The sequence below is a fragment of the Bidens hawaiensis genome, unplaced genomic scaffold (assembly GCF_021521415.1).
Source record: "Bidens hawaiensis isolate Kalapana, Puna unplaced genomic scaffold, B.hawaiensis_p1.1 tig00084551_1, whole genome shotgun sequence".
NCBI classification, from domain to species: Eukaryota; Viridiplantae; Streptophyta; class Magnoliopsida; order Asterales; family Asteraceae; genus Bidens; species Bidens hawaiensis.
Genome location: NW_027504099.1, coordinates 1 through 25662, shown reverse-complemented (window position 1 = coordinate 25662; position 25662 = coordinate 1). Strand labels below are relative to the sequence as shown.

The window sequence follows — 25662 nt, the reverse complement described above, 5'->3', positions numbered from 1 at the left end:
AAGCAAACGATCAATAGTCTCAACCAGACTAGAACAATTCGGTCAAATTACAAAGGCACATTAATTCCATAATCCGCCAGATTAGGCCGGATGGAAACCTATTTAAAGAAATTAGCCAACCTAAAATATTGACTTTAATAGGCACGGCCCAAAATATTCAATAAACTTTAATTTTTCACTTTCTCTATTTTTCATTTGTAGCAGAACGTGTTTTTCTTGTAGCATTAATTCATATATGGTATTTGAGATGTGTTTTAAATACGCTATGTAAACTTCTTTATTTTCATATAATCCTTATCATAACTTTTATTTATATAGTTGGAAAATAGATCCTTAAACAATTCACCGCCACAAAATAATGAGAAACCAACTTTTTTTAGTGGAGCAGCAAACAACACGGAAGAATCCGTCTTGGACAACCTTGTTACTAAAGTGGATATGATACATGTTTTTATATAAAATCATTTAGCTAATTTACAAAGTTTAACTTGGACTAATTATATTATACATGCATGTATCTATGGATAACACCCAGAAGCATCAGGTTAACTCTAACATCGTTAAGGAATATATATATATATATATATATATATATATATATATATATATATATAGGCGCACCTAGATCAACCTGTAGCCGCCTGGTTTTAAAAAATGTGGTCGGACGATTGCTTTTGAAATAACTGGACGGAGCCATGAACATTGTTGTCAGGCGGTCGTAAAAGGCGGGAACATTTTTGTCTTGGTATCGTACATGTGATGGCCGTTTATTGGTGTAAATTAACTAGGCGGACCAGATGGTTTTGAAATGGACAAGACGGACTAGGGTAGATTTTGATGGGCTAGTTTTGGGACTGTGTTGGTCAAAGTGGACATTTTGGCCATTTTTTCATCGTATTTATAAGTTGAAAAATGTATCGTAACTCTTCTAGGGGAGCATCGATATAATATATATATGCCTACAAGGTTGTGTTAATCATAGAACACAACCATGCCTGATTTCCAAGCAGGCTACGTCACCCTCTTTCTTATATGCCTGATCTCCTCTATCTTGGTCTCCAACATCTACAAATCTTTTCGTGTTAAATCTCGTCTTCCTCCGGCCCCCTTTTGCCTTCCCGTTATTGGGCATCTACACCTCCTTACTCCAATCATTCATCAAGTTTTACACAAGCTTTCTAAGCGACATGGGCCAATATTTCGACTATTTCTAGGCTCAACACCTTGTGTTGTTGTTTCTACACCAGAAATAGCAAAAGAAATCTATAAAACACATGAGAATGCCTTTTTGGATCGGCCACATAACTCAATCGTGAATTACTTGGCATACGGGGGGAAAGACTTTGTCTTTGCTCCTTATGGATCTTACTGGAAGTTCTTGAAGAAGATCATCATGTCGGAGCTCCTCAACGGTAAAACACTGGATCATCTCTTTCCAGTTAGGCGTGACGAAATTAACTGTTTTATAAAATACTTATCACACAAGGCTACAGACGGAAAATCTGTGGAACTTGAACGAGAGCTTATGAAGTTGACGAGCAATGTGATATCAAGATTGTTTATGAGCAAGAGGTGTTCAGAGGACGAGGGTGAGTCAGGGGCCATAACCAAGATAGTTACTGAGATAGCAGAGATTGTTGGTGCATTTAACCTTTCGGATCATATATGGATCTGTAAGAATCTAGACTTGCAGGGATTTGAAAAAAAATCGAAGGATATTAGGCAAAGATTTGACGCGTTGTTTGAAATGATCATTACGGATCATCAAGTGACAAGAAAGCAGGAGAAAAGGGAAGCCAGGGACTTGCTCGACATTTTACTCCATATATCAGCAGATGAGAGCATGGAGATAAAGTTAACTCGAGAGAACATTAAAGTTTTCATCCTAGTAAAAAAATTCAACATATCATATTTGAAACTTAATTACATATAAAAATATGCATCTACTAACACGTATGGATATCATTCCAGGATATATTAGTTGCCGGAACAGACACTTCTGCTATATCCATAGAATGGGCTTTAGCAGAACTCATCAACCATCCAAACATAATGAGAAAAGCAGTAGAAGAAATCGACAAAGTCATCGGCAAAAATAGGCTTATCCAAGAATCAGACATACCACACCTTCCATACCTACAAGCAATTGTTAAGGAATCACTACGCTTGCACCCTACAGTCCCACTTATTCAAAGAATATCAAAACAAGATTGTACCGTGGGAGGTTATCATATTCCGGCAAACACTACAGCTTTGATCAACGTGTGGAGTCTTGACCGAGACCCCACACATTGGGAAAGCCCACTTGAATTCAGGCCAGAAAGATTTGAAGGAACGCAGTTGGATGTGAGAGGACAGCATTTTCATTTATTACCATTCGGGACTGGGAGAAGGATGTGTCCAGGGATTTCGTTAGGATTGCTGATGGTACATGTAACACTTGGTGCAATGATTCAGTGCTTTGAGTGGAAGGCGGGGAAAAATGGTAATCTAGCTACCGTCGATATGGAAGAGGGTATTGGGATCACGCTTCCTAAAGCTAATCCTTTAGTTTGTGTTCCAGTTGCGCGACTAGATCCCATTCCATTGCCTGCGTAATACTAATATGTCATGAACCCAGTTTTTTATTTTAACTGAACGGTATATCTTTTTAAATTTACAAAACCACCCAATGAACCAATCATGCCTGGATTTGTGACTTCCATATTCAATAATGTTATCCAAAAAAGTATGAAGTTACTTCTTCCCATTGTGTGTACTAATGAATGCTATTAAGCATATGTCAGCAATTGTAATGTCTTTAATTATTCCTTTATATATTTATAAACCATGGTCATACGTAGTGCCTTTGATTCTTCCTTCTTATTATAAACACACGATAGTGCTTCATGGTTTTGTAAATTTAAAAATCATGAAACCCAAACTGCAAACACCCTTGTATAAAATGTTTTTTTTAAATGAAAAAACTATAATAATATCATATCAAATTAATAATAATAAAATGTTTGTTTTTATGGTGCAATACTTTATAAAAAATATTAATAAATATAAAAGTTATGGCCGTTCAAATTTAATGGGAAAGTTGAGCTAAAAATGAAAATAAAAAGAGTATATAAATAAAGATTATGTGTTATAATTATAAGTATTGTTTAAATTTACAAAACGTGATTAAAGTTAAGGGGAAATAATTGTAACTAATTTTAAAGATTTGTGATTTATTTTCAAAAGACCAAATTGTTCTTTTCATCATGCTTTATATGTATTAAATTTTGTATTTTACTTAAAAACACACTTCTTAAATTTTTTAACTGCCAACAATTATAAACAACTAGTAAGGAGAGTTAGAAAGGCAACAAAAGTTAATTACATAATAAGAAAAAAATTGATTTTTAATCCACTCAAATCTAGTAAACAAAACAAGTTCTATCTATATTATAATCCACCAAAATGAGTAATTTAATATATTGTCAAATGTAAGATCTTTTCTCTTTTTTTTTTCAACCTAGTAATATAACATCATTTCTATCCCTCCAAATCACGTACCAAGTTATAAGAATAATACCATGTCCATGAATAAGTTTTCTCATCTTACAAAAAACGGAGGCCGAATCAAGCCAATTCAAGAACCCCCCCCCCCCCCCCTCCCTCTCAAGAGAGGGTCTGAATCGACAGTAAGTCTAGCCATTTAGTGATAGCGGCCCACACTCTAGAAGCAACCTCACAAGCACCAAGCAAACGATCAATAGTCTCAACCAGACTAGAACAATTCGGTCAAATTACAAAGGCACATTAATTCCATAATCCGCCAGATTAGGCCGGATGGAAACCTATTTAAAGAAATTAGCCAACCTAAAATATTGACTTTAATAGGCACGGCCCAAAATATTCAATAAACTTTAATTTTTCACTTTCTCTATTTTTCATTTGTAGCAGAACGTGTTTTTCTTGTAGCATTAATTCATATATGGTATTTGAGATGTGTTTTAAATACGCTATGTAAACTTCTTTATTTTCATATAATCCTTATCATAACTTTTATTTATATAGTTGGAAAATAGATCCTTAAACAATTCACCGCCACAAAATAATGAGAAACCAACTTTTTTTAGTGGAGCAGCAAACAACACGGAAGAATACGTCTTGGACAACCTTGTTACTAAAGTGGATATGATACATGTTTTTATATAAAATCATTTAGCAAATTTACAAAGTTTAACTTGGACTAATTATATTATACATGCATGTATCTATGGATAACACCCAGAAGCATCAGGTTAACTCTAACATCGTTAAGGAAATATATATATATATATATAGGCGCACCTAGATCAACCAGTAGCCGCCTGGTTTTAAAAAATGTGGTCAGACGATTGCTTTTGAAATAACTGGACGGAGCCATGAACATTGTTGTCAGGAGGTCGTAAAAGGCGGGAACATTTTTGTCTTGGTATCGTACATGTGATGGCCGTTTATTGGTGTAAATTAACTAGGCGGACCAGATGGTTTTGAAATGGACAAGACGGACTAGGGTAGATTTTGATGGGCTAGTTTTGGGATTGTGTTGGTCAAAGTGGACATTTTGGCCATTTTTTCATTGTATTTATAAGTTGAAAAATGTATCGTAGCTCTTCTAGTGGAGCATCGATATAATATATATATGCCTACAAGGTTGTGTTAATCATAGAACACAACCATGCCTGATTTCCAAGCAGGCTACGTCACCCTCTTTCTTATATGCCTGATCTCCTCTATCTTGGTCTCCAACATCTACAAATCTTTTCGTGTTAAATCTCGTCTTCCTCCGGCCCCCTTTTGCCTTCCCGTTATTGGGCATCTACACCTCCTTACTCCAATCATTCATCAAGGTTTACACAAGCTTTCTAAGCGACATGGGCCAATATTTCGACTATTTCTAGGCTCAACACCTTGTGTTGTTGTTTCTACACCAGAAATAGCAAAAGAAATCTATAAAACACATGAGAATGCCTTTTTGGATCGGCCACATAACTCAATCGTGAATTACTTGGCATACGGGGGGAAAGACTTTGTCTTTGCTCCTTATGGATCTTACTGGAAGTTCTTGAAGAAGATCATCATGTCGGAGCTCCACAACGGTAAAAACACTGGATCATCTCTTTCCAGTTAGGCGTGACGAACTTAACTGTTTTATAAAATACTTATCACACAAGGCTACAGACGGAAAATCTGTGGAACTTGAACGAGAGCTTATGAAGTTGACGAGCAATGTGATATCAAGATTGTTTATGAGCAAGAGGTGTTCAGAGGACGAGGGTGAGTCAGGGGCCATAACCAAGATAGTTACTGAGATAGCAGAGATTGTTGGTGCATTTAACCTTTCGGATCATATATGGATCTGTAAGAATCTAGACTTGCAGGGATTTGAAAAAAAATCGAAGGATATTAGGCAAAGATTTGACGCGTTGTTTGAAATGATCATTACGGATCATCAAGTGACAAGAAAGCAGGAGAAAAGGGAAGCCAGGGACTTGCTCGGCATTTTACTCCATATATCAGCAGATGAGAGCATGGAGATAAAGTTAACTCGAGAGAACATTAAAGTTTTCATCCTAGTAAATAACTTCAACATATCATATTTGAAACTTAATTACATATAAAAATATGCATCTACTAACACGTCTGGATATCATTCCAGGATATATTAGTTGCCGGAACAGACACTTCTGCTATATCCATAGAATGGGCTTTAGCAGAACTCATCAACCATCCAAACATAATGAGAAAAGCAGTAGAAGAAATCGACAAAGTCATCGGCAAAAATAGGCTTATCCAAGAATCAGACATACCACACCTTCCATACCTACAAGCAATTGTTAAGGAATCACTACGCTTGCACCCTACAGTCCCACTTATTCAAAGAATATCAAAACAAGATTGTACCGTGGGAGGTTATCATATTCCGGCAAACAGTACAGCTTTGATCAACGTGTGGAGTCTTGACCGAGACCCCACACATTGGGAAAGCCCACTTGAATTCAGGCCAGAAAGATTTGAAGGAACGCAGTTGGATGTGAGAGGACAGCATTTTCATTTATTACCATTCGGGACTGGGAGAAGGATGTGTCCAGGGATTTCGTTAGGATTGCTGATGGTACATGTAACACTTGGTGCAATGATTCAGTGCTTTGAGTGGAAGGCGGGGAAAAATGGTAATCTAGCTACCGTCGATATGGAAGAGGGTATTGGGATCACGCTTCCTAAAGCTAATCCTTTAGTTTGTGTTCCAGTTGCGCGACTAGATCCCATTCCATTGCCTGCGTAATACTAATATGTCATGAACCCAGTTTTTTATTTTAACTGAACGGTATATCTTTTTAAATTTACAAAACCACCCAATGAACCAATCATGCCTGGATTTGTGACTTCCATATTCAATAATGTTATCCAAAAAAGTATGAAGTTACTTCTTCCCATTGTGTGTACTAATGAATGCTATTAAGCATATGTCAGCAATTGTAATGTCTTTAATTATTCCTTTATATATTTATAAACCATGGTCATACGTAGTGCCTTTGATTCTTCCTTCTTATTATAAACACACGATAGTGCTTCATGGTTTTGTAAATTTAAAAACCATGAAACCCAAACTGCAAACACCCTTGTATAAAATGTTTTTTTTAAATGAAAAAACTATAATAATATCATATCAAATTAATAATAAAAAAATGTTTGTTTTTATGGTGCAATACTTTATAAAAAATATTAATAAATATAAAAGTTATGGCCGTTCAAATTTAATGGGAAAGTTGAGCTAAAAATGAAAATAAAAAGAGTATATAAATAAAGATTATGTGTTATAAATATAAGTATTGTTTAAATTTACAAAACGTGATTAAAGTTAAGGGGAAATAATTGTAACTAATTTTAAAGATTTGTGATTTATTTTCAAAAGACCAAATTGTTCTTTTCATCATGCTTTATATGTATTAAATTTTGTATTTTACTTAAACACACACTTCTTAAATTTTTTAACTGCCAACAATTATAAACAACTAGTAAGGAGAGTTAGAAAGGCAACAAAAGTTAATTACATAATAAGAAAAAAATTGATTTTTAATCCACTCAAATCTAGTAAACAAAACAAGTTCTATCTATATTATAATCCACCAAAATGAGTAATTTAATATATTGTCAAATGTAAGATCTTTTCTCTTTTTTTTTTCAACCTAGTAATATAACATCATTTCTATCCCTCCAAATCACCTACCAAGTTATAAGAATAATACCGTGTCCATGAATAAGTTTTCTCATCTTACAAAAAACGGAGGCCGAATCAAGCCAATTCAAGAACCCCCCCCCCCCCCCTCCCTCTCAAGAGAGGGTCTGAATCGACAGTAAGTCTAGCCATTTAGTGATAGCGGCCCACACTCTAGAAGCAACCTCACAAGCACCAAGCAAACGATCAATAGTCTCAACCAGACTAGAACAATTCGGTCAAATTACAAAGGCACATTAATTCCATAATCCGCCAGATTAGGCCGGAAGGGAACCTATTTAAAGAAATTAGCCAACCTAAAATATTGACTTTAATAGGCACGGCCCAAAATATTCAATAAACTTTAATTTTTCACTTTCTCTATTTTTCATTTGTAGCAGAACGTGTTTTTCTTGTAGCATTAATTCATATATGGTATTTGAGATGTGTTTTAAATACGCTATGTAAACTTCTTTATTTTCATATAATCCTTATCATAACTTTTATTTATATAGTTGGAAAATAGATCCTTAAACAATTCACCGCCACAAAATAATGAGAAACCAACTTTTTTTAGTGGAGCAGCAAACAACACGGAAGAATCCGTCTTGGACAACCTTGTTACTAAAGTGGATATGATACATGTTTTTATATAAAATCATTTAGCTAATTTACAAAGTTTAACTTGGACTAATTATATTATACATGCATGTATCTATGGATAACACCCAGAAGCATCAGGTTAACTCTAACATCGTTAAGGAAATATATATATATATATATAGGCGCACCTAGATCAACCAGTAGCCGCCTGGTTTTAAAAAATGTGGTCAGACGATTGCTTTTGAAATAACTGGACGGAGCCATGAACATTGTTGTCAGGCGGTCGTAAAAGGCGGGAACATTTTTGTCTTGGTATCGTACATGTGATGGCCGTTTATTGGTGTAAATAAACTAGGCGGACCAGATGGTTTTGAAATGGACAAGACGGACTAGGGTAGATTTTGATGGGCTAGTTTTGGGATTGTGTTGGTCAAAGTGGACATTTTGGCCATTTTTTCATTGTATTTATAAGTTGAAAAATGTATCGTAGCTCTTCTAGTGGAGCATCGATATAATATATATATGCCTACAAGGTTGTGTTAATCATAGAACACAACCATGCCTGATTTCCAAGCAGGCTACGTCACCCTCTTTCTTATATGCCTGATCTCCTCTATCTTGGTCTCCAACATCTACAAATCTTTTCGTGTTAAATCTCGTCTTCCTCCGGCCCCCTTTTGCCTTCCCGTTATTGGGCATCTACACCTCCTTACTCCAATCATTCATCAAGGTTTACACAAGCTTTCTAAGCGACATGGGCCAATATTTCGACTATTTCTAGGCTCAACACCTTGTGTTGTTGTTTCTACACCAGAAATAGCAAAAGAAATCTATAAAACACATGAGAATGCCTTTTTGGATCGGCCACATAACTCAATCGTGAATTACTTGGCATACGGGGGGAATGACTTTGTCTTTGCTCCTTATGGATCTTACTGGAAGTTCTTGAAGAAGATCATCATGTCGGAGCTCCTCAACGGTAAAACACTGGATCATCTCTTTCCAGTTAGGCGTGACGAACTTAAATGTTTTATAAAATACTTATCACACAAGGCTACAGACGGAAAATCTGTGGAACTTGAACGAGAGCTTATGAAGTTGACGAGCAATGTGATATCAAGATTGTTTATGAGCAAGAGGTGTTCAGAGGACGAGGGTGAGTCAGGGGCCATAACCAAGATAGTTACTGAGATAGCAGAGATTGTTGGTGCATTTAACCTTTCGGATCATATATGGATCTGTAAGAATCTAGACTTGCAGGGATTTGAAAAAAAATCGAAGGATATTAGCAAAGATTTGACGCGTTGTTTGAAATGATCATTACGGATCATCAAGTGACAAGAAAGCAGGAGAAAAGGGAAGCCAGGGACTTGCTCGACATTTTACTCCATATATCAGCAGATGAGAGCATGGAGATAAAGTTAACTCGAGAGAACATTAAAGTTTTCATCCTAGTAAATAACTTCAACATATCATATTTGAAACTTAATTACATATAAAAATATGCATCTACTAACACGTCTGGATATCATTCCAGGATATATTAGTTGCCGGAACAGACACTTCTGCTATATCCATAGAATGGGCTTTAGCAGAACTCATCAACCATCCAAACATAATGAGAAAAGCAGTAGAAGAAATCGACAAAGTCATCGGCAAAAATAGGCTTATCCAAGAATCAGACATACCACACCTTCCATACCTACAAGCAATTGTTAAGGAATCACTACGCTTGCACCCTACAGTCCCACTTATTCAAAGAATATCAAAACAAGATTGTACCGTGGGAGGTTATCATATTCCGGCAAACACTACAGCTTTGATCAACGTGTGGAGTCTTGACCGAGACCCCACACATTGGGAAAGCCCACTTGAATTCAGGCCAGAAAGATTTGAAGGAACGCAGTTGGATGTGAGAGGACAGCATTTTCATTATTACCATTCGGGACTGGGAGAAGGATGTGTCCAGGGATTTCGTTAGGATTGCTGATGGTACATGTAACACTTGGTGCAATGATTCAGTGCTTTGAGTGGAAGGCGGGGAAAAATGGTAATCTAGCTACCGTCGATATGGAAGAGGGTATTGGGATCACGCTTCCTAAAGCTAATCCTTTAGTTTGTGTTCCAGTTGCGCGACTAGATCCCATTCCATTGCCTGCGTAATACTAATATGTCATGAACCCAGTTTTTTATTTTAACTGAACGGTATATCTTTTTAAATTTACAAAACCACCCAATGAACCAATCATGCCTGGATTTGAGACTTCCATATTCAATAATGTTATCCAAAAAAGTATGAAGTTACTTCTTCCCATTGTGTGTACTAATGAATGCTATTAAGCATGTCAGCAATTGTAATGTCTTTAATTATTCCTTTATATATTTATAAACCATGGTCATACGTAGTGCCTTTGATTCTTCCTTCTTATTATAAACACACGATAGTGCTTCATGGTTTTGTAAATTTAAAAACCATGAAACCCAAACTGCAAACACCCTTGTATAAAATGTTTTTTTTAAATGAAAAAACTATAATAATATCATATCAAATTAATAATAAAAAAATGTTTGTTTTTATGGTGCAATACTTTATAAAAAATATTAATAAATATAAAAGTTATGGCCGTTCAAATTTAATGGGAAAGTTGAGCTAAAAATGAAAATAAAAAGAGTATATAAATAAAGATTATGTGTTATAATTATAAGTATTGTTTAAATTTACAAAACGTGATTAAAGTTAAGGGGAAATAATTGTAACTAATTTTAAAGATTTGTGATTTATTTTCAAAAGACCAAATTGTTCTTTTCATCATGCTTTATATGTATTAAATTTTGTATTTTACTTAAACACACACTTCTTAAATTTTTTAACTGCCAACAATTATAAACAACTAGTAAGGAGAGTTAGAAAGGCAACAAAAGTTAATTACATAATAAGAAAAAAATTGATTTTTAATCCACTCAAATCTAGTAAACAAAACAAGTTCTATCTATATTATAATCCACCAAAATGAGTAATTTAATATATTGTCAAATGTAAGATCTTTTCTCTTTTTTTTTTCAACCTAGTAATATAACATCATTTCTATCCCTCCAAATCACCTACCAAGTTATAAGAATAATACCATGTCCATGAATAAGTTTTCTCATCTTACAAAAAACGGAGGCCGAATCAAGCCAATTCAAGAACCCCCCCCCCCCCCCCCCCTCCCTCTCAAGAGAGGGTCTGAATCGACAGTAAGTCTAGCCATTTAGTGATAGCGGCCCACACTCTAGAAGCAACCTCACAAGCACCAAGCAAACGATCAATAGTCTCAACCAGACTAGAACAATTCGGTCAAATTACAAAGGCACATTAATTCCATAATCCGCCAGATTAGGCCGGATGGAAACCTATTTAAAGAAATTAGCCAACCTAAAATATTGACTTTAATAGGCACGGCCCAAAATATTCAATAAACTTTAATTTTTCACTTTCTCTATTTATCATTTGTAGCAGAACGTGTTTTTCTTGTAGCATTAATTCATATATGGTATTTGAGATGTGTTTTAAATACGCTATGTAAACTTCTTTATTTTCATATAATCCTTATCATAACTTTTATTTATATAGTTGGAAAATAGATCCTTAAACAATTCACCGCCACAAAATAATGAGAAACCAACTTTTTTTAGTGGAGCAGCAAACAACACGGAAGAATCCGTCTTGGACAACCTTGTTACTAAAGTGGATATGATACATGTTTTTATATAAAATCATTTAGCTAATTTACAAAGTTTAACTTGGACTAATTATATTATACATGCATGTATCTATGGATAACACCCAGAAGCATCAGGTTAACTCTAACATCGTTAAGGAAATATATATATATATATATATATATATATAGGCGCACCTAGATCAACCAGTAGCCGCCTGGTTTTAAAAAATGTGGTCAGACGATTGCTTTTGAAATAACTGGACGGAGCCATGAACATTGTTGTCAGGCGGTCGTAAAAGGCGGGAACATTTTTGTCTTGGTATCGTACATGTGATGGCCGTTTATTGGTGTAAATTAACTAGGCGGACCAGATGGTTTTGAAATGGACAAGACGGACTAGGGTAGATTTTGATGGGCTAGTTTTGGGATTGTGTTGGTCAAAGTGGACATTTTGGCCATTTTTTCATTGTATTTATAAGTTGAAAAATGTATCGTAGCTCTTCTAGTGGAGCATCGATATAATATATATATGCCTACAAGGTTGTGTTAATCATAGAACACAACCATGCCTGATTTCCAAGCAGGCTACGTCACCCTCTTTCTTATGTGCCTGATCTCCTCTATCTTGGTCTCCAACATCTACAAATCTTTTCGTGTTAAATCTCGTCTTCCTCCGGCCCCCTTTTGCCTTCCCGTTATTGGGCATCTACACCTCCTTACTCCAATCATTCATCAAGGTTTACACAAGCTTTCTAAGCGACATGGGCCAATATTTCGACTATTTCTAGGCTCAACACCTTGTGTTGTTGTTTCTACACCAGAAATAGCAAAAGAAATCTATAAAACACATGAGAATGCCTTTTTGGATCGGCCACATAACTCAATCGTGAATTACTTGGCATACGGGGGGAAAGACTTTGTCTTTGCTCCTTATGGATCTTACTGGAAGTTCTTGAAGAAGATCATCATGTCGGAGCTCCTCAACGGTAAAACACTGGATCATCTCTTTCCAGTTAGGCGTGACGAACTTAACTGTTTTATAAAATACTTATCACACAAGGCTGCAGACGGAAAATCTGTGGAACTTGAACGAGAGCTTATGAAGTTGACGAGCAATGTGATATCAAGATTGTTTATGAGCAAGAGGTGTTCAGAGGACGAGGGTGAGTCAGGGGCCATAACCAAGATAGTTACTGAGATAGCAGAGATTGTTGGTGCATTTAACCTTTCGGATCATATATGGATCTGTAAGAATCTAGACTTGCAGGGATTTGAAAAAAAATCGAAGGATATTAGGCAAAGATTTGACGCGTTGTTTGAAATGATCATTACGGATCATCAAGTGACAAGAAAGCAGGAGAAAAGGGAAGCCAGGGACTTGCTCGACATTTTACTCCATATATCAGCAGATGAGAGCATGGAGATAAAGTTAACTCGAGAGAACATTAAAGTTTTCATCCTAGTAAATAACTTCAACATATCATATTTGAAACTTAATTACATATAAAAATATGCATCTACTAACACGTCTGGATATCATTCCAGGATATATTAGTTGCCGGAACAGACACTTCTGCTATATCCATAGAATGGGCTTTAGCAGAACTCATCAACCATCCAAACATAATGAGAAAAGCAGTAGAAGAAATCGACAAAGTCATCGGCAAAAATAGGCTTATCCAAGAATCAGACATACCACACCTTCCATACCTACAAGCAATTGTTAAGGAATCACTACGCTTGCACCCTACAGTCCCACTTATTCAAAGAATATCAAAACAAGATTGTACCGTGGGAGGTTATCATATTCCGGCAAACACTACAGCTTTGATCAACGTGTGGAGTCTTGACCGAGACCCCACACATTGGGAAAGCCCACTTGAATTCAGGCCAGAAAGATTTGAAGGAACGCAGTTGGATGTGAGAGGACAGCATTTTCATTTATTACCATTCGGGACTGGGAGAAGGATGTTTCCAGGGATTTCGTTAGGATTGCTGATGGTACATGTAACACTTGGTGCAATGATTCAGTGCTTTGAGTGGAAGGCGGGGAAAAATGGTAATCTAGCTACCGTCGATATGGAAGAGGGTATTGGGATCACGCTTCCTAAAGCTAATCCTTTAGTTTGTGTTCCAGTTGCGCGACTAGATCCCATTCCATTGCCTGCGTAATACTAATATGTCATGAACCCAGTTTTTTATTTTAACTGAACGGTATATCTTTTTAAATTTACAAAATCACCCAATGAACCAATCATGCCTGGATTTGTGACTTCCATATTCAATAATGTTATCCAAAAAAGTATGAAGTTACTTCTTCCCATTGTGTGTACTAATGAATGCTATTAAGCATATGTCCGCAATTGTAATGTCTTTAATTATTCCTTTATATATTTATAAACCATGGTCATACGTAGTGCCTTTGATTCTTCCTTCTTATTATAAACACACGATAGTGCTTCATGGGCGGCTCGATTGTAACTAACAAAAAATAAAGCTCAAGTGGATGATAATGTTATTTTAATGCCAATTTTATTAAAAACCGAACAAGAAACTACTTACAAGAGGCCAACAACCTATGCAAAAGGAAAAGGACAATACAAGTTACAAACACAAACATACAACCGTTTAAAGTGGACCAATACGTACCTACGATATTTTTTTATCAATTATTCTTCTCGAGACATAACTCTCTTAACTTTGAACTCCTGGCCTCTCACATATTCTATTGGATTTTTTTTTATTTATCATTGTGCTTTTTTTTTCATGTTCACATATATAGTTGAATTGGATTTTACATTCGTTTAATTTTAATATTTTGACAAAGAGAGCAAAGAATCAATATAATTGAAAATGTTATAAACTCACTTCAACTCTATTAAATGTGATCCCGTGTCTTCTAGTAAGTATAGAATAAAATGTGTGAAATGATCATATTCAATTCTATGTGTTAGGATTGTAAGAAACCATTTTCTTTTACGTAAAGGGCCCAGATCATAGATTCGGCTTTCGACCCAAACAAAGGTTGAGAGGGTCTTGACTCTTGAGTGCTTTGGCAGGCTTATTATTCAAAGCCAGTTACTAATTTTTATGTCGTTTGAACATATAAAATTACTGGGAAAAAAATCCGTATGGGAAATATTTTCATTCAATGAAAATATTGAATTAGTCTTTTAAAACTTTTTAACAACAAACTAGAAATCTTCGGGTTATCAATCATTAAACCTTAATTAAAACATTACCATGCCATAACATTACCCGTTAATACCATACGGGCACATAAGCCACAACATTATCATTTTAAGTTATTTTGTGACAAATCCCTTAACATTAAAGGAAAGGGGTCTAGAAACTCACCTAATTGTCGTGTTACTTAACTTGTACCAAATTCCCTAAGCCAGAACAATCGTAGCGTGTTTTGTATATAAATTAGTACATGAAGACTTGTAACTTAATGTTAGTGTCGTAAACAGTGTGTTCCTGGCGTCGTTGCTTTGACTAATGTCGCAAGAACTGTCACCTAACTTTCATTATGTCTTATGCCATGCCAACTTTAACAGGAAAATTAGGTAGTGTCTTTGCTAATATGACAGGGAAACTAAATACTCTCAATTCTTTAGGCAAGGACCTTAACTAGATTCTCTATTATTGTGACATGGACATTAGCTAGTTTATCTATTATCCTGGCATGGACATTAGCTAGTGTGTCTATTATCCTGACTTGTAGAGCTGGAAATTTGTGTTTTAATAGGTTTATTACCGTGTTTTATTAACAGGTCTTATCGTATCTTAAACAGGTACCCAATTGCCAGCCCTACTGACATGGACATTAGCTAGTTTCTCCATTAGGGCCATTATCTATTGTCTTTATTATGACATTAGCCAGTGTCGTTGCAAGTCTGACAGAAAAATTAGCTATTGTTGCTGCAAGTCTAAGAGGAACACTAGGTAGTGTCTCTCTGAGTGTCACACCAACTTTCGTTTGGAACATTGTAGTGTTGTTAATTTGTTATTTATGTTGTAATATCGATGTATGAATATCAAGTTTCATCGGATGAACACAGGCTTCAAAACACACTACTAGAAAATATGTCGTTAATGACATGCATATTATGACACACGCTATTTTATGACGTGCAAAAACGTATGTCATTAAAAGAGTGTCATATTTTCAGAATAAAAGATTCATGACATGTATTTTTGTTGTCATTGTTTAGGTGTCATAATAGAAAAAAGAAATATAAAAATAGTGAGTACATATACACAACAACCGTGCCATCTCTGAATGGAAATGATTGTATTTTCATAATATATTTATATGTATCTCATATCCCTTCAACCCTAATTTTCATCCCATATGGCGGCCACCTACGACGCAAACTGCATCGCATTTAGCTCCGGCCACCATCACCGACAACCTCCTTCGCAGACGTCACCGGATGTAATCGTCTCCTCTCCTCTTATCAATCTTCATATTCTTCTTCTTTTTCCCCTAATTCCTGATCTTTAGCCAGATGCCTGCATCTCTCTTCTCTCGTTCCATTATGGCCGCCAAGCACAACACCGGCCACAACCACTGATTTCACTCCTCGATGTGTCGCCAATAGGTATGTTTTGGAAGATATAGCAGATTCAATTTCATAAACTAGGGTTTCACAGTTAACAATTTTTTAGATGATTATAGTTCTGTTTTCTTGTATTTTAACTATTATTTCATTAATTGGTGGTATTTTAATCTAGTATTGAATCTGTTAGTTGTTCATTAGCTTTCTTTGATTAATTACACCAGATTAGGCTAAATTTGAGCTTAAATGAGTGAAGATTAGTTTTCCTGTTTTTGATTACCTTTACATTTTGGATATCCGTTTCAATATCTAAATGGCCATGGATATCTAAAATTTGAATATCCAAATTATTGGATATGGATTTGGACAGTGAAATCCACCATTGGAAGTTTCGGATATCCGATTTTGAACACCCCTATTTGAAGCTCTTATTTAGGTTCAGTGTGTTTTTTTTAATGCTATCTCTGAGTTGGTCAATTTTTGATGATCTTGTGGTTTAGCTAACAAATTGAGGATATGCTAACAAGTGTTTTGTTTAATTGTTTTTATTGTTGGGCTCACCTATTTTGTACGAGGATATGGCTCTGTTGTGTTATAAAGATTGGAAGTTTGTTTATGTTTAATGTTTTAATGGCTTCGAAACATAATGTATTAATGTGACTAGTAATCATTTTGCAAACACACACATTTTTTTACTATTGGCTATCTATCTTTTGATAAGGTTCTGAAGAAACACTAATCGACCCCGGGCAGATTACGGGTAATCTGGGGGTTAAATAGATGTTTCCCACGAGGGGTTAGATCCGGCAAAGATGGTTCTTCTGATAACCTGCAAAACAGACACCGTGAGCTCGTCACTGAGAAGGGGGGGGGGTACCTCCTTGTGACCACCCTCCGGCGTGAGAATCAGACTAGATTGCTCTTGAATATAAGTGTATATTAAGAGAATGACTAGAGCAGATATCAGGTATATGATATAAGATAAGATGAGATAAGATGATCATACCATTCCAAGGTGTTGGAGTATTTATAGCCGAAGGTAGGTTTCCAAGAAGGTACAGCCGGCTGAATAGTGTTCCTGTTCTGCCAACTGTGGGCTACGCACATGCCATGCTGGTAGTTGGTGGGTAGGCAGCGGCTGATAGTGACCAGGCCGGCTGTGTACTATTCATGTTCCACCAACTGCAGGCTATGCACGTCCTCCGACAGGTTGGTGAGTAGGCAGCGGCTAATAGTGACATACAGTACAAGAGCGTGCTACTCGTCATACTGTTGTCAGTGAGCTGTCGTATCTTTGGTCAGATCTTTTGTCCATACCTCGTCAGGTACAGTACAAAAGATCCTACAGTATCGTATGGACTGGCTCATTTGGGCGGGAGTTCTCCCGGCTTTGTGCGGGAGAGTTCCTGGCTTTGCTCATTCCTTCTTCAGGTGACTACTGAATTATTATGAGAGTTAAGTGCCTTGTGCGTGTAGCTTTGCTGCGCAGGTAGCCTTCCCTGATGGCTTGTATCCGCAGCTGCGGGAACAGGCAGAGTACACCATTGGGAGGCTTTTCCTGCGGGAACAGCTTGCGTACTGCGCGTAAGGACGTCACGTCTCTGAGCATGGTGGGTCCTGCGGATCCAGTTGGTCTCTGCGCAGACGTCCCTTTAAGTTAACTCTTGCGGGTTCAACCGCGCAGACGTCCGTTTAGGAGTCTTGCGGGTTCAACTGCGCAGACGTCCCTTTTCAAGGTAAGTCTTGCGGGTCCAACTGGGCTCTGCTGGGACCTACCTCATCAAGTCCCCCCAGTCCAATGTTCTTCTCATGAATTGTTAATAAGTGAGGTGAACTTTTGGACTTAAGCAAGGGGTTTTGAAAAGGGTTTAGTTTTAAGGTTTTCCATGGGGATTCTTCCCGCGGAAGTCCTAATGTCACGTGCAGAAATTACCGACTTTTCTGCTTGATCTTTGGGCGTGATGCGGGTAGGTCTGTAACCTCCTCGCAAGTCAGGAGCGTTGAGTTCCACTTGTGTAGATTCTCCATGAGGTTTTGGTAGTTTTGAACATAGTGATCAATTATGTTTAAACAACCAATTCCATCTTGGAGGTTCAAACAATCTAGTTCTCGACGTTCCTGCTATGCGGGGATGTTATTCCCGTTTCCGCAAGCACTGCCCAGAAGATCCTTCTTGGTTTCAATTCCCTGCGGAGTGCTAGGTATGTGAAGGGTTTTGCCTTGACACTGTACCCGCACTCGTCTAATAGTTACTTTACTTCCAAGGTATTCCTGGCTTCAATTCCCTGCGGGTGCTAAGTATGTGAAGGGTTTTGCCTTGACACTGTACTCGCACCCGTCTTATGGTTACTTGGTTGCCGAGGTGTTCTTGGCTTCAATTCCCTGCAGGTGCTAAGTTATGTGAAGGGTTTTGCCTTAACACTGTACTCGCACCTGTCTTATAGTTTCTTGGTTGCCAAGGTAAGGGGTATTTTCCCGCTTAATTTTGAATCTTTTTGAAAAGAGTTGTTGAAAGGATAAGAACAGTCCAAACTGTTGAAACGTCGTCCGACGGTTTCTTCTGACAGTGTCAGGACGTGCAGGAAGTTATGGCGACGTGACGGTATATGGTCATTCCAGGCGCTTTTTCAGGCACGTGGGCGCGATTTTTCGGGCGCGTGGCCGCGAAATTAATGGCACGCGTCCTTTCAACAGCTGTTGCCAGCTTGCACTTTGCCACGTGTCATAGTTTCATTGCACCTGCGATTTCTCTCTCTTCCGCATTAAATTCATCGCATTAATTGCGATGAGTATATAAAGGGGGAGAGGGTCCTTTGTAATCCACACTTTCAGTTCTCTCTTCATCTTCTAAACGATTTCCGGCGAATACTCACTATTCCGTCGAGCATTCTTATGAAATCGCTTTTCTGTTCATCCGAAACATGTCTTCTACCCGTGATTTTGAGGCCACTGCCGAGGAGTCGGAGTTGTTCGTCGAGAACCCGACGTCGACGTCCGAAAAGGACGACAAGAGCACTGCTGGCGAGTGCCAGTGTGCTCTTCCGGCCGAGCTTTTTCAGTACATCGTCCGGAAGTTCATGCTCGAGTCGTTCGAGCCTGAGTTTCCGGGGCCACACCAGACGGTGTACGATGCCCCCAAAGGCAAGATAGGGGTGTACGCTGCATTCTTCGTTTATGGGAATCTCAGGTTCCCATTGACGAAGTTTGTATACCGTGTCTTGGAGAGGCACGGGGTGCATTTGACGGAGGTACACCCGATGGCGATCGCCAAGATTCGCCACTTTGAGTGGGTGTGCCTCATTCTGGGCGTGGAGCCCCACGTAGATCGGTTGTTGACCTTCTACTCCTGGAGGTGTATCCAGGGGTGGTACACCTTGGTCAATCGGATCAAGGGGTTGAAGATCTGCGCTACCGAGCGCAGTCTTCGGTCGTGGAAGCGGGAGTTTTTCTTTATCTCCGCTCGCGTCGTCCCCCTTGCGATGACGTTTAAGAATGGGAGAGCACTCCCCGCCCTTCACGCCCTCAACCACCAGGAAGCGGAGTGGTTCGCCAAGATCTCCCGGATCCAGACTCCGGTGTACCGCTTTGCGGAGTCTGGGATAGTGATGCTTGGGATGAGCCGGGTGTGGAAGGAGGCGTCCCAGATTCCCATCGTCCTCGAATACGGTTTGAACTCTGTCCCTTACGGTATGCTCTATCTTCTTTGTTGATATAGGTTTTTCTTCTAACTGTTTCTTTTTTTTTTTTATTTCAGAGGGGAATGACTTGCAGTCGCTCCTGCATCCGCGGGAGGCTGATGGTCCCGCTCGGATGGGTACTCGTGCTCTTGATGAGAACGAGTTGCCCATCCTGGAGCAAACGAGGGATCGGTTTGTGGAGGTCTGCCCGCCAGGCCACCCCATTCTGAGCGCCACGCGGCCAGGTAAGGAGTTATTCAACCCTCGACCTCTCAATGCTGAAACCTCTACTGGAATTCCTCTAATCTTGTCATCTTCCGATGAGGAATCCGCAGATGGTCCTCCGTTGGTGCGGAAAAAGAAGGCTGCCGGCGGGAAGGGGAAGGCGAAGGTTGCCTCCACTGCCGATCCGGGGAACCGGTCAAATTCGGAGACCGAGAGCGAGGAGGCGGCGGGGAACCCAGGTGGTGATAAGACCACTGCTCCGGAGGCTGAGACGACTGTCACCTCCGAGCAGCCCAGGACGACGACGGTGAGCAGCGTGAAGAGGCCGGCTCCATCGGGTTCGTCCCCGCCTGTTCGCACCTTTAGGCTCAAGAAAACCCGTAAGTACAAACTTCCTTTACTTTTTAACTTCATATCTTTCCGCCTTTATACTTATATCTTCTTTGTGCAGGCGTGGATGCTACCGCATTCCAGGGTGGAGCGGGGAGGAGCGCCTCCGGACCCATGACGGTAGGTTTGGTCAACCTACCTGAGGCGATGACCCAGGCGTCTGCGCCTGCTTCAGTTGGTTCAGTTGCTCACCCGGTTGAGCCAACTGTTCCAACTGTGATGACATCTCCGCCGGCTGTCAGTGCCATATTTACTGATTCTTTCACTGAGCCGGCGGTGACTATTTCTGCGGGCTCTTCCGCAGCGGCGACCACGGTTGTGAGTTCACCTCCGGTGAGTTCACCTCCGTTGGTTTCTACCGCGGCGGCCTCCACCATGCCTCCTCCATCGTCGGCAACTACGGCGGATCCTTCAGGTATGTTTGGGGCTTCTCGCCAACCTCTGCCTACTTCCCATCTGCCTGACATTTTGGATGGATATCCGTTAGGTTCAGGTGATGGGTTTGGCGGCTACAGGCCTGTCGTCGACCCTACAGGTGCGTAGGGTTATTTTGGCCTTTATTTTATATATATATATTTTTTTTTATCATCTTTTCCTAACTGCTTTTTGCTTTTGCAGTGTCGGATTCCAATGAAGTGTATGTTCCACGATGGAACATCCGCCGAGGAACAACCCTTCGCACGCCTGTGGAGTGCGTGAAGTGGGCTCGTCACGCAGCTCCCAGTGGTGCGTTGGGGGAAGCAATGGCTAGCTACCAAGAGGGTAGGCTAACCAATGAGCTTCGGATTCTCCTGGCCCAAATGCAGCCGCGCGTCGAGCTGCTTTGTCGTGAAAACGACAAGTTAAAAGCAGCTCGTATCCAAGAAGTAGCTCAGGCGCGGGCTGTCCGGGAGGAGAACAAGAGGCTTACCGCAGTGGCTGCGGAAAAGGAGAAGGCCTTCAAGGCCCTTGAAGTTGAAGTTCAGGCCCGTCTCGAGGCCAATTCCAAGGCTGCCCAAGCTGTTAACGAACAGCTTCGGCTGGCTAAGGAAACTGCACGGAACGCAACTGAGAGGGCCACCAAGGCTGAAGCTGTTGCTGAGCCTCTACGCATTGAGAACGAGGAGCTTAAAGCCAAGCTAGAGAGGCTCCAGCAGGCTCATGATGCCTTGGCTATGGAAGACGCCAAGAAGCTCCAAGAGATCTTGGACCAGAGGGGCGTGCTTGACCACACTGAGCGGAAGCTAAAGGGCGTTGAAGAGGCTGCTGCAAAGGAAGTGTTGCTTGCCAACCTTAATAAAAGTGAAGCCGAACGCGCCCGTAACCAAGCTCAAGCCGCCCTCCAGGAGGCTCTGGTTGCCAAGGAATGGCTTCTTCGAGAAGCGTTGTCTCAGGTATGCGTAATTTCATAATATCTTTACACTTTTCTTTGTAAATAGAAAAGGTTTTGATACTTGTATTTTTTCTTGTAGGTTGTGCATCGAGTCTTCACGGACACATCATACGACGATGCCATGAGCGCAGCCCTCAACGCTTCTCATGAGGATGGGGAAAAGGCCGGCTTCCTGCTTGGTCTAGGGTTCGTTGAGAAAGGCATCCCGCCTTCCAACTTCCCTTTATATGATGTGGATACTGAAGCTGTATATGACCAAGCAGTGAACCAGTATGCCGCCTTCCCGCATCCGGTGGTGGAGAAGGTGAACGAAGTAGCTGCTGCTGATGATGGGCTAGCCATTCTAAAGACCTTCCTTGAACCGCCACAGCCAACTGATGGTGCGGGTACAAGTGGGTTTGGGGGGAGTGGTCCTGAAGCTTGAACCTTAAGATCCCTTCCCACTGTTAGGATAGGTTTACATTGTATAGATTTATATTCATGTAGGCGGGTAGTTACCCGGCCATTCTTGTAATGTTTGAATAATTATGAAATATAAATCTTTGTGCGGGTAAGACCGCTACATTCACTGGATGACTTGCTTTATAAACGTTATATGACTTGCTCATGCATACTTTAGTTTAAATTAACAACTTTCCAAGTGTTTAGAATAAGTTAACCTTTGAACGTGGTAGATAATAGGTTGAAGTTTTGCTTCCTCCTTCGTGATTGTGCGGGTAAGACCGTCACTTGCACTTAGTAGGATGGCTAAACTTTACCTATATCTGACCTGCGTGGAGGTTTTCCTCATCTTTTCGTTTGAAATTTTTTAAGTGTTTGGAATAAGTTAACCTTTGAACGTGGTAGATAATAGGTTTAAGTTTTGCTTCCTCCTTCGTGATTGTGCGGGTAAAACCGTCACTTGCACTTGGTAGGATGGCTAAACTTCACCTATATCTGACCTGCGTGGAGGTTTTCCTCATCCTTTAGAAATTTTCTAAGTATTTTGAATAGGTTAACCGTTCGACGCTCGGTTGTCAATAGGTTAGTTCGGTTTCCTCTATCATGATTTGTGCGGTTAGGACTGGCACATTCATTTAGTGGGATCACCAAACTTTACCTATGACTGACCTGCGTGAAGGTTTGCCGTTTTGTGTTTATGCGGGTTTTGCCGCCTTCCACAAGCAACGACTTCTTTACACTTATTTATGCGGTGAAAACCGGCATCAGTGTTTTGAATAAATTAACCGTTCGACGCGCGGTTGTCAATAGGTTAGTTCGGTTTCCTCTATCATGATTTGTGCGGTTAGGACCGGCACTTTCATTTAGTGGGATGACCAAACTTCACCTATGACTGACCTGCGTGAAGGTTTGCCGTTTTTTGTGTTTATGCGGGTTTTGCCGCCTTCCACAAGCAACGATTTCCCCACTTATGTATGCGGTGAAGACAGCATATCAGTGTGGAAAGTTCATAAGTATAAATGTAGGATCATCAGCATCTATGTTCTAAGGAGAATCATTTCCATTAGAAGTGGCTCTGGGCCTTTTCTTTACAAATTTGGAATTGATCTACATGCAAATTGTGTAATTGAGCTCCCTTCCATGTTGTTGGGATGGGAGTGACATCGAGCCGATATGCACCTGGTTCGGGATCTCGTTATTTACGCAGTATGTAGTCTCCAACATTGAGGCTGCAATTTTATTCGTGTTTTCCCCAACTGGGGTTCTACACGCATCAGTCTGCTCAGCGTTCGTTACGCCGCGAGGTGCGCGAGCGTCCCATCTCTGACAAATGCTTCGACGATGTCCTTCACGTCTGTGCATTCTTCAGTGTTGTGGCCTTTTGTCCTGTGAAAGTCACAGTATTTGCTCCGATCAGCATTGTGACGATGTCGGATTATTGGAGCCTTTGGCCATGGGAGCTCCTCAGTGGCGAATATCTCGGTGACGCTTTTGGTGAGTGGCGTCCATCTGGAGTTCTGGTTCGACTGTACGTTATCCCTTCCGCCTAACCGATGTTGCAAGCCGGATGAGGTGTCAAAGTTTACCCTTGACTGCCAAATGCCTAGCTTCCGCTTTTTGTTTAGTCGGGCGGTAAGGACGTTGTCTTCTCTTGTTTTCTGGGTGTAGAGGTTTGTGCTCTGGGGGAGATCTCTACCCAGTTGCTTCTCCGTTTCCGCAAAGCGTTTAGCTGCTGTCATGATGGCATCCCATGTGGATGGCATGCCATCTCTACCCGTTAAGGTGAGGATGAGCTCTGGGTCGTTCGCGCCCTGGATGAAAGCAGCGCGAACAAGATCTTCGCTAATATTACCCAGACTTAGCTTCTTTGAGTTGAAGCGAGTGATGAAGTCTGGCAAAGATTCATCTTTTTCTCGAATGCAATTGAGGATTGTCCATTGCTCTTCGGTATACTTTCTTTGTTGGCTGAAGTGTTGGCTAAACTTCTGATGGAAGTCTGCCCAATCGTAGATGTGGTTGACCGGTAGACGATCGAACCACGCTCTAGCTGGCCCAACAAGCGTCATTTGGAACATGTAACACCACGTAGGTTCCGTCCAATTACTAACGGTTGCCCCCGCTATGAATCTGTTCAAATGATCGTCTGGATCAGATATACCATCGTAAGTGCCGATGTTGGACATCTGTTTGGCACTTTTCGGGGCGATTGCTTCCGCAATGTCCCTTGCAAATTTGGACGTTCCCGCATTTGCCGCAGTTGGTCTAAATGCTTTTGAGAAGTCACGTGGGTTTCCACCCGCGTTTTTTGGTTTGAAGGTTTCTCCAAAATGCCTTCTCGGTTGGGAGTCCGTTTCCTTACGCTTCCCTTTCGCCTTATGACGAGGGTTTGCGTCACTATCGGATTCCTCCGAATCATCGTCCAAGTACTCTACGAATTCATCAGCGTGTTGGAGTGAACGTAAGCGTTCATCCAACTCAGCTTGGAATTCTTTTTGACGTGCTTCCGCCCAGGCTTTAACTTCATCGAGTGTTTGGCGGGGGAGCCTCGTTCGTTGTCTCTCTAACAGGGTATCGGTGAATCCCAGTGAGAGATTATTTACTGCACTTGCCCCAGCTTGGGTAACCGGGGTAGTGTTCGTAAAATTTACTGCACTTGCCCCGGCTTGGGTAACCGGGGTAGTGTTCGTAAAAACTGTGTAGTCGCCGGTATTCCCCCCAGTAGCTGAGGTTGTGGTTACCGGGGTTTCTTTAACCATCTTTCTAGAAGTTTGAAAAATCTGAAAAAAGAATAAGTTCTAGCTTTTATGCACGGATGGCGCCAATGAAGAAACACTAATCGACCCCGGGCAGATTACGGGTAATCTGGGGGTTAAATAGATGTTTCCCACGAGGGGTTAGATCCGGCAAAGATGGTTCTTCTGATAACCTGCAAAACAGACACCGTGAGCTCGTCACTGAGAAGGGGGGGTGCCTCCTTGTGACCACCCTCCGGCGTGAGAATCAGACTAGATTGCTCTTGAATATAAGTGTATATTAAGAGAATGACTATAGCAGATATCAGGTATATGATATAAGATAAGATGAGATAAGATGATCATACCATTCCAAGGTGTTGGAGTATTTATAGCCGAAGGTAGGTTTCCAAGAAGGTACAGCCGGCTGAATAGTGTTCCTGTTCTGCCAACTGTGGGCTACGCACATGCCATGCTGGTAGTTGGTGGGTAGGCAGCGGCTGATAGGGACCAGGCCGGCTGTGTACTGTTCCTGTTCCACCAACTGCAGGCTATGCACGTCCTCCGACAGGTTGGTGAGTAGGCAGCGGCTAATAGTGACATACAGTACAAGAGCGTGCTGCTCGTCACACTGTTGTCAGTGAGCTGTCGTATCTTTGGTCAGATCTTTTGTCCATACCTCGTCAGGTACAGTACAAAAGATCCTACAGTATCGTACG

General features: G+C 40.3%; 2 protein-coding genes and 2 pseudogenes across 2 annotated transcripts; all 4 read left to right on the top strand.

Annotated features, from left to right (window-relative positions):
• Window positions 1-991: 991 nt before the first annotated feature.
• Window positions 992-2598, top strand: LOC143607648 (cytochrome P450 93A3-like). The gene is made up of 2 exons (XM_077083021.1): window positions 992-1888; window positions 1972-2598. The coding sequence occupies exons 1-2, from the start codon at window positions 992-994 to the stop codon at window positions 2596-2598; spliced, it is 1524 nt and encodes a 507-aa protein (XP_076939136.1).
• A 2095-nt stretch (window positions 2599-4693) lies between these two features.
• LOC143607647 (3,9-dihydroxypterocarpan 6A-monooxygenase-like) lies at window positions 4694-6301 on the top strand (annotated as a pseudogene).
• A 2094-nt stretch (window positions 6302-8395) lies between these two features.
• LOC143607645 (cytochrome P450 93A3-like) lies at window positions 8396-10000 on the top strand (annotated as a pseudogene).
• A 2106-nt stretch (window positions 10001-12106) lies between these two features.
• On the top strand, window positions 12107-13713 carry LOC143607644 (cytochrome P450 93A3-like). The gene is made up of 2 exons (XM_077083020.1): window positions 12107-13003; window positions 13087-13713. The coding sequence occupies exons 1-2, from the start codon at window positions 12107-12109 to the stop codon at window positions 13711-13713; spliced, it is 1524 nt and encodes a 507-aa protein (XP_076939135.1).
• Window positions 13714-25662: the final 11949 nt, after the last annotated feature.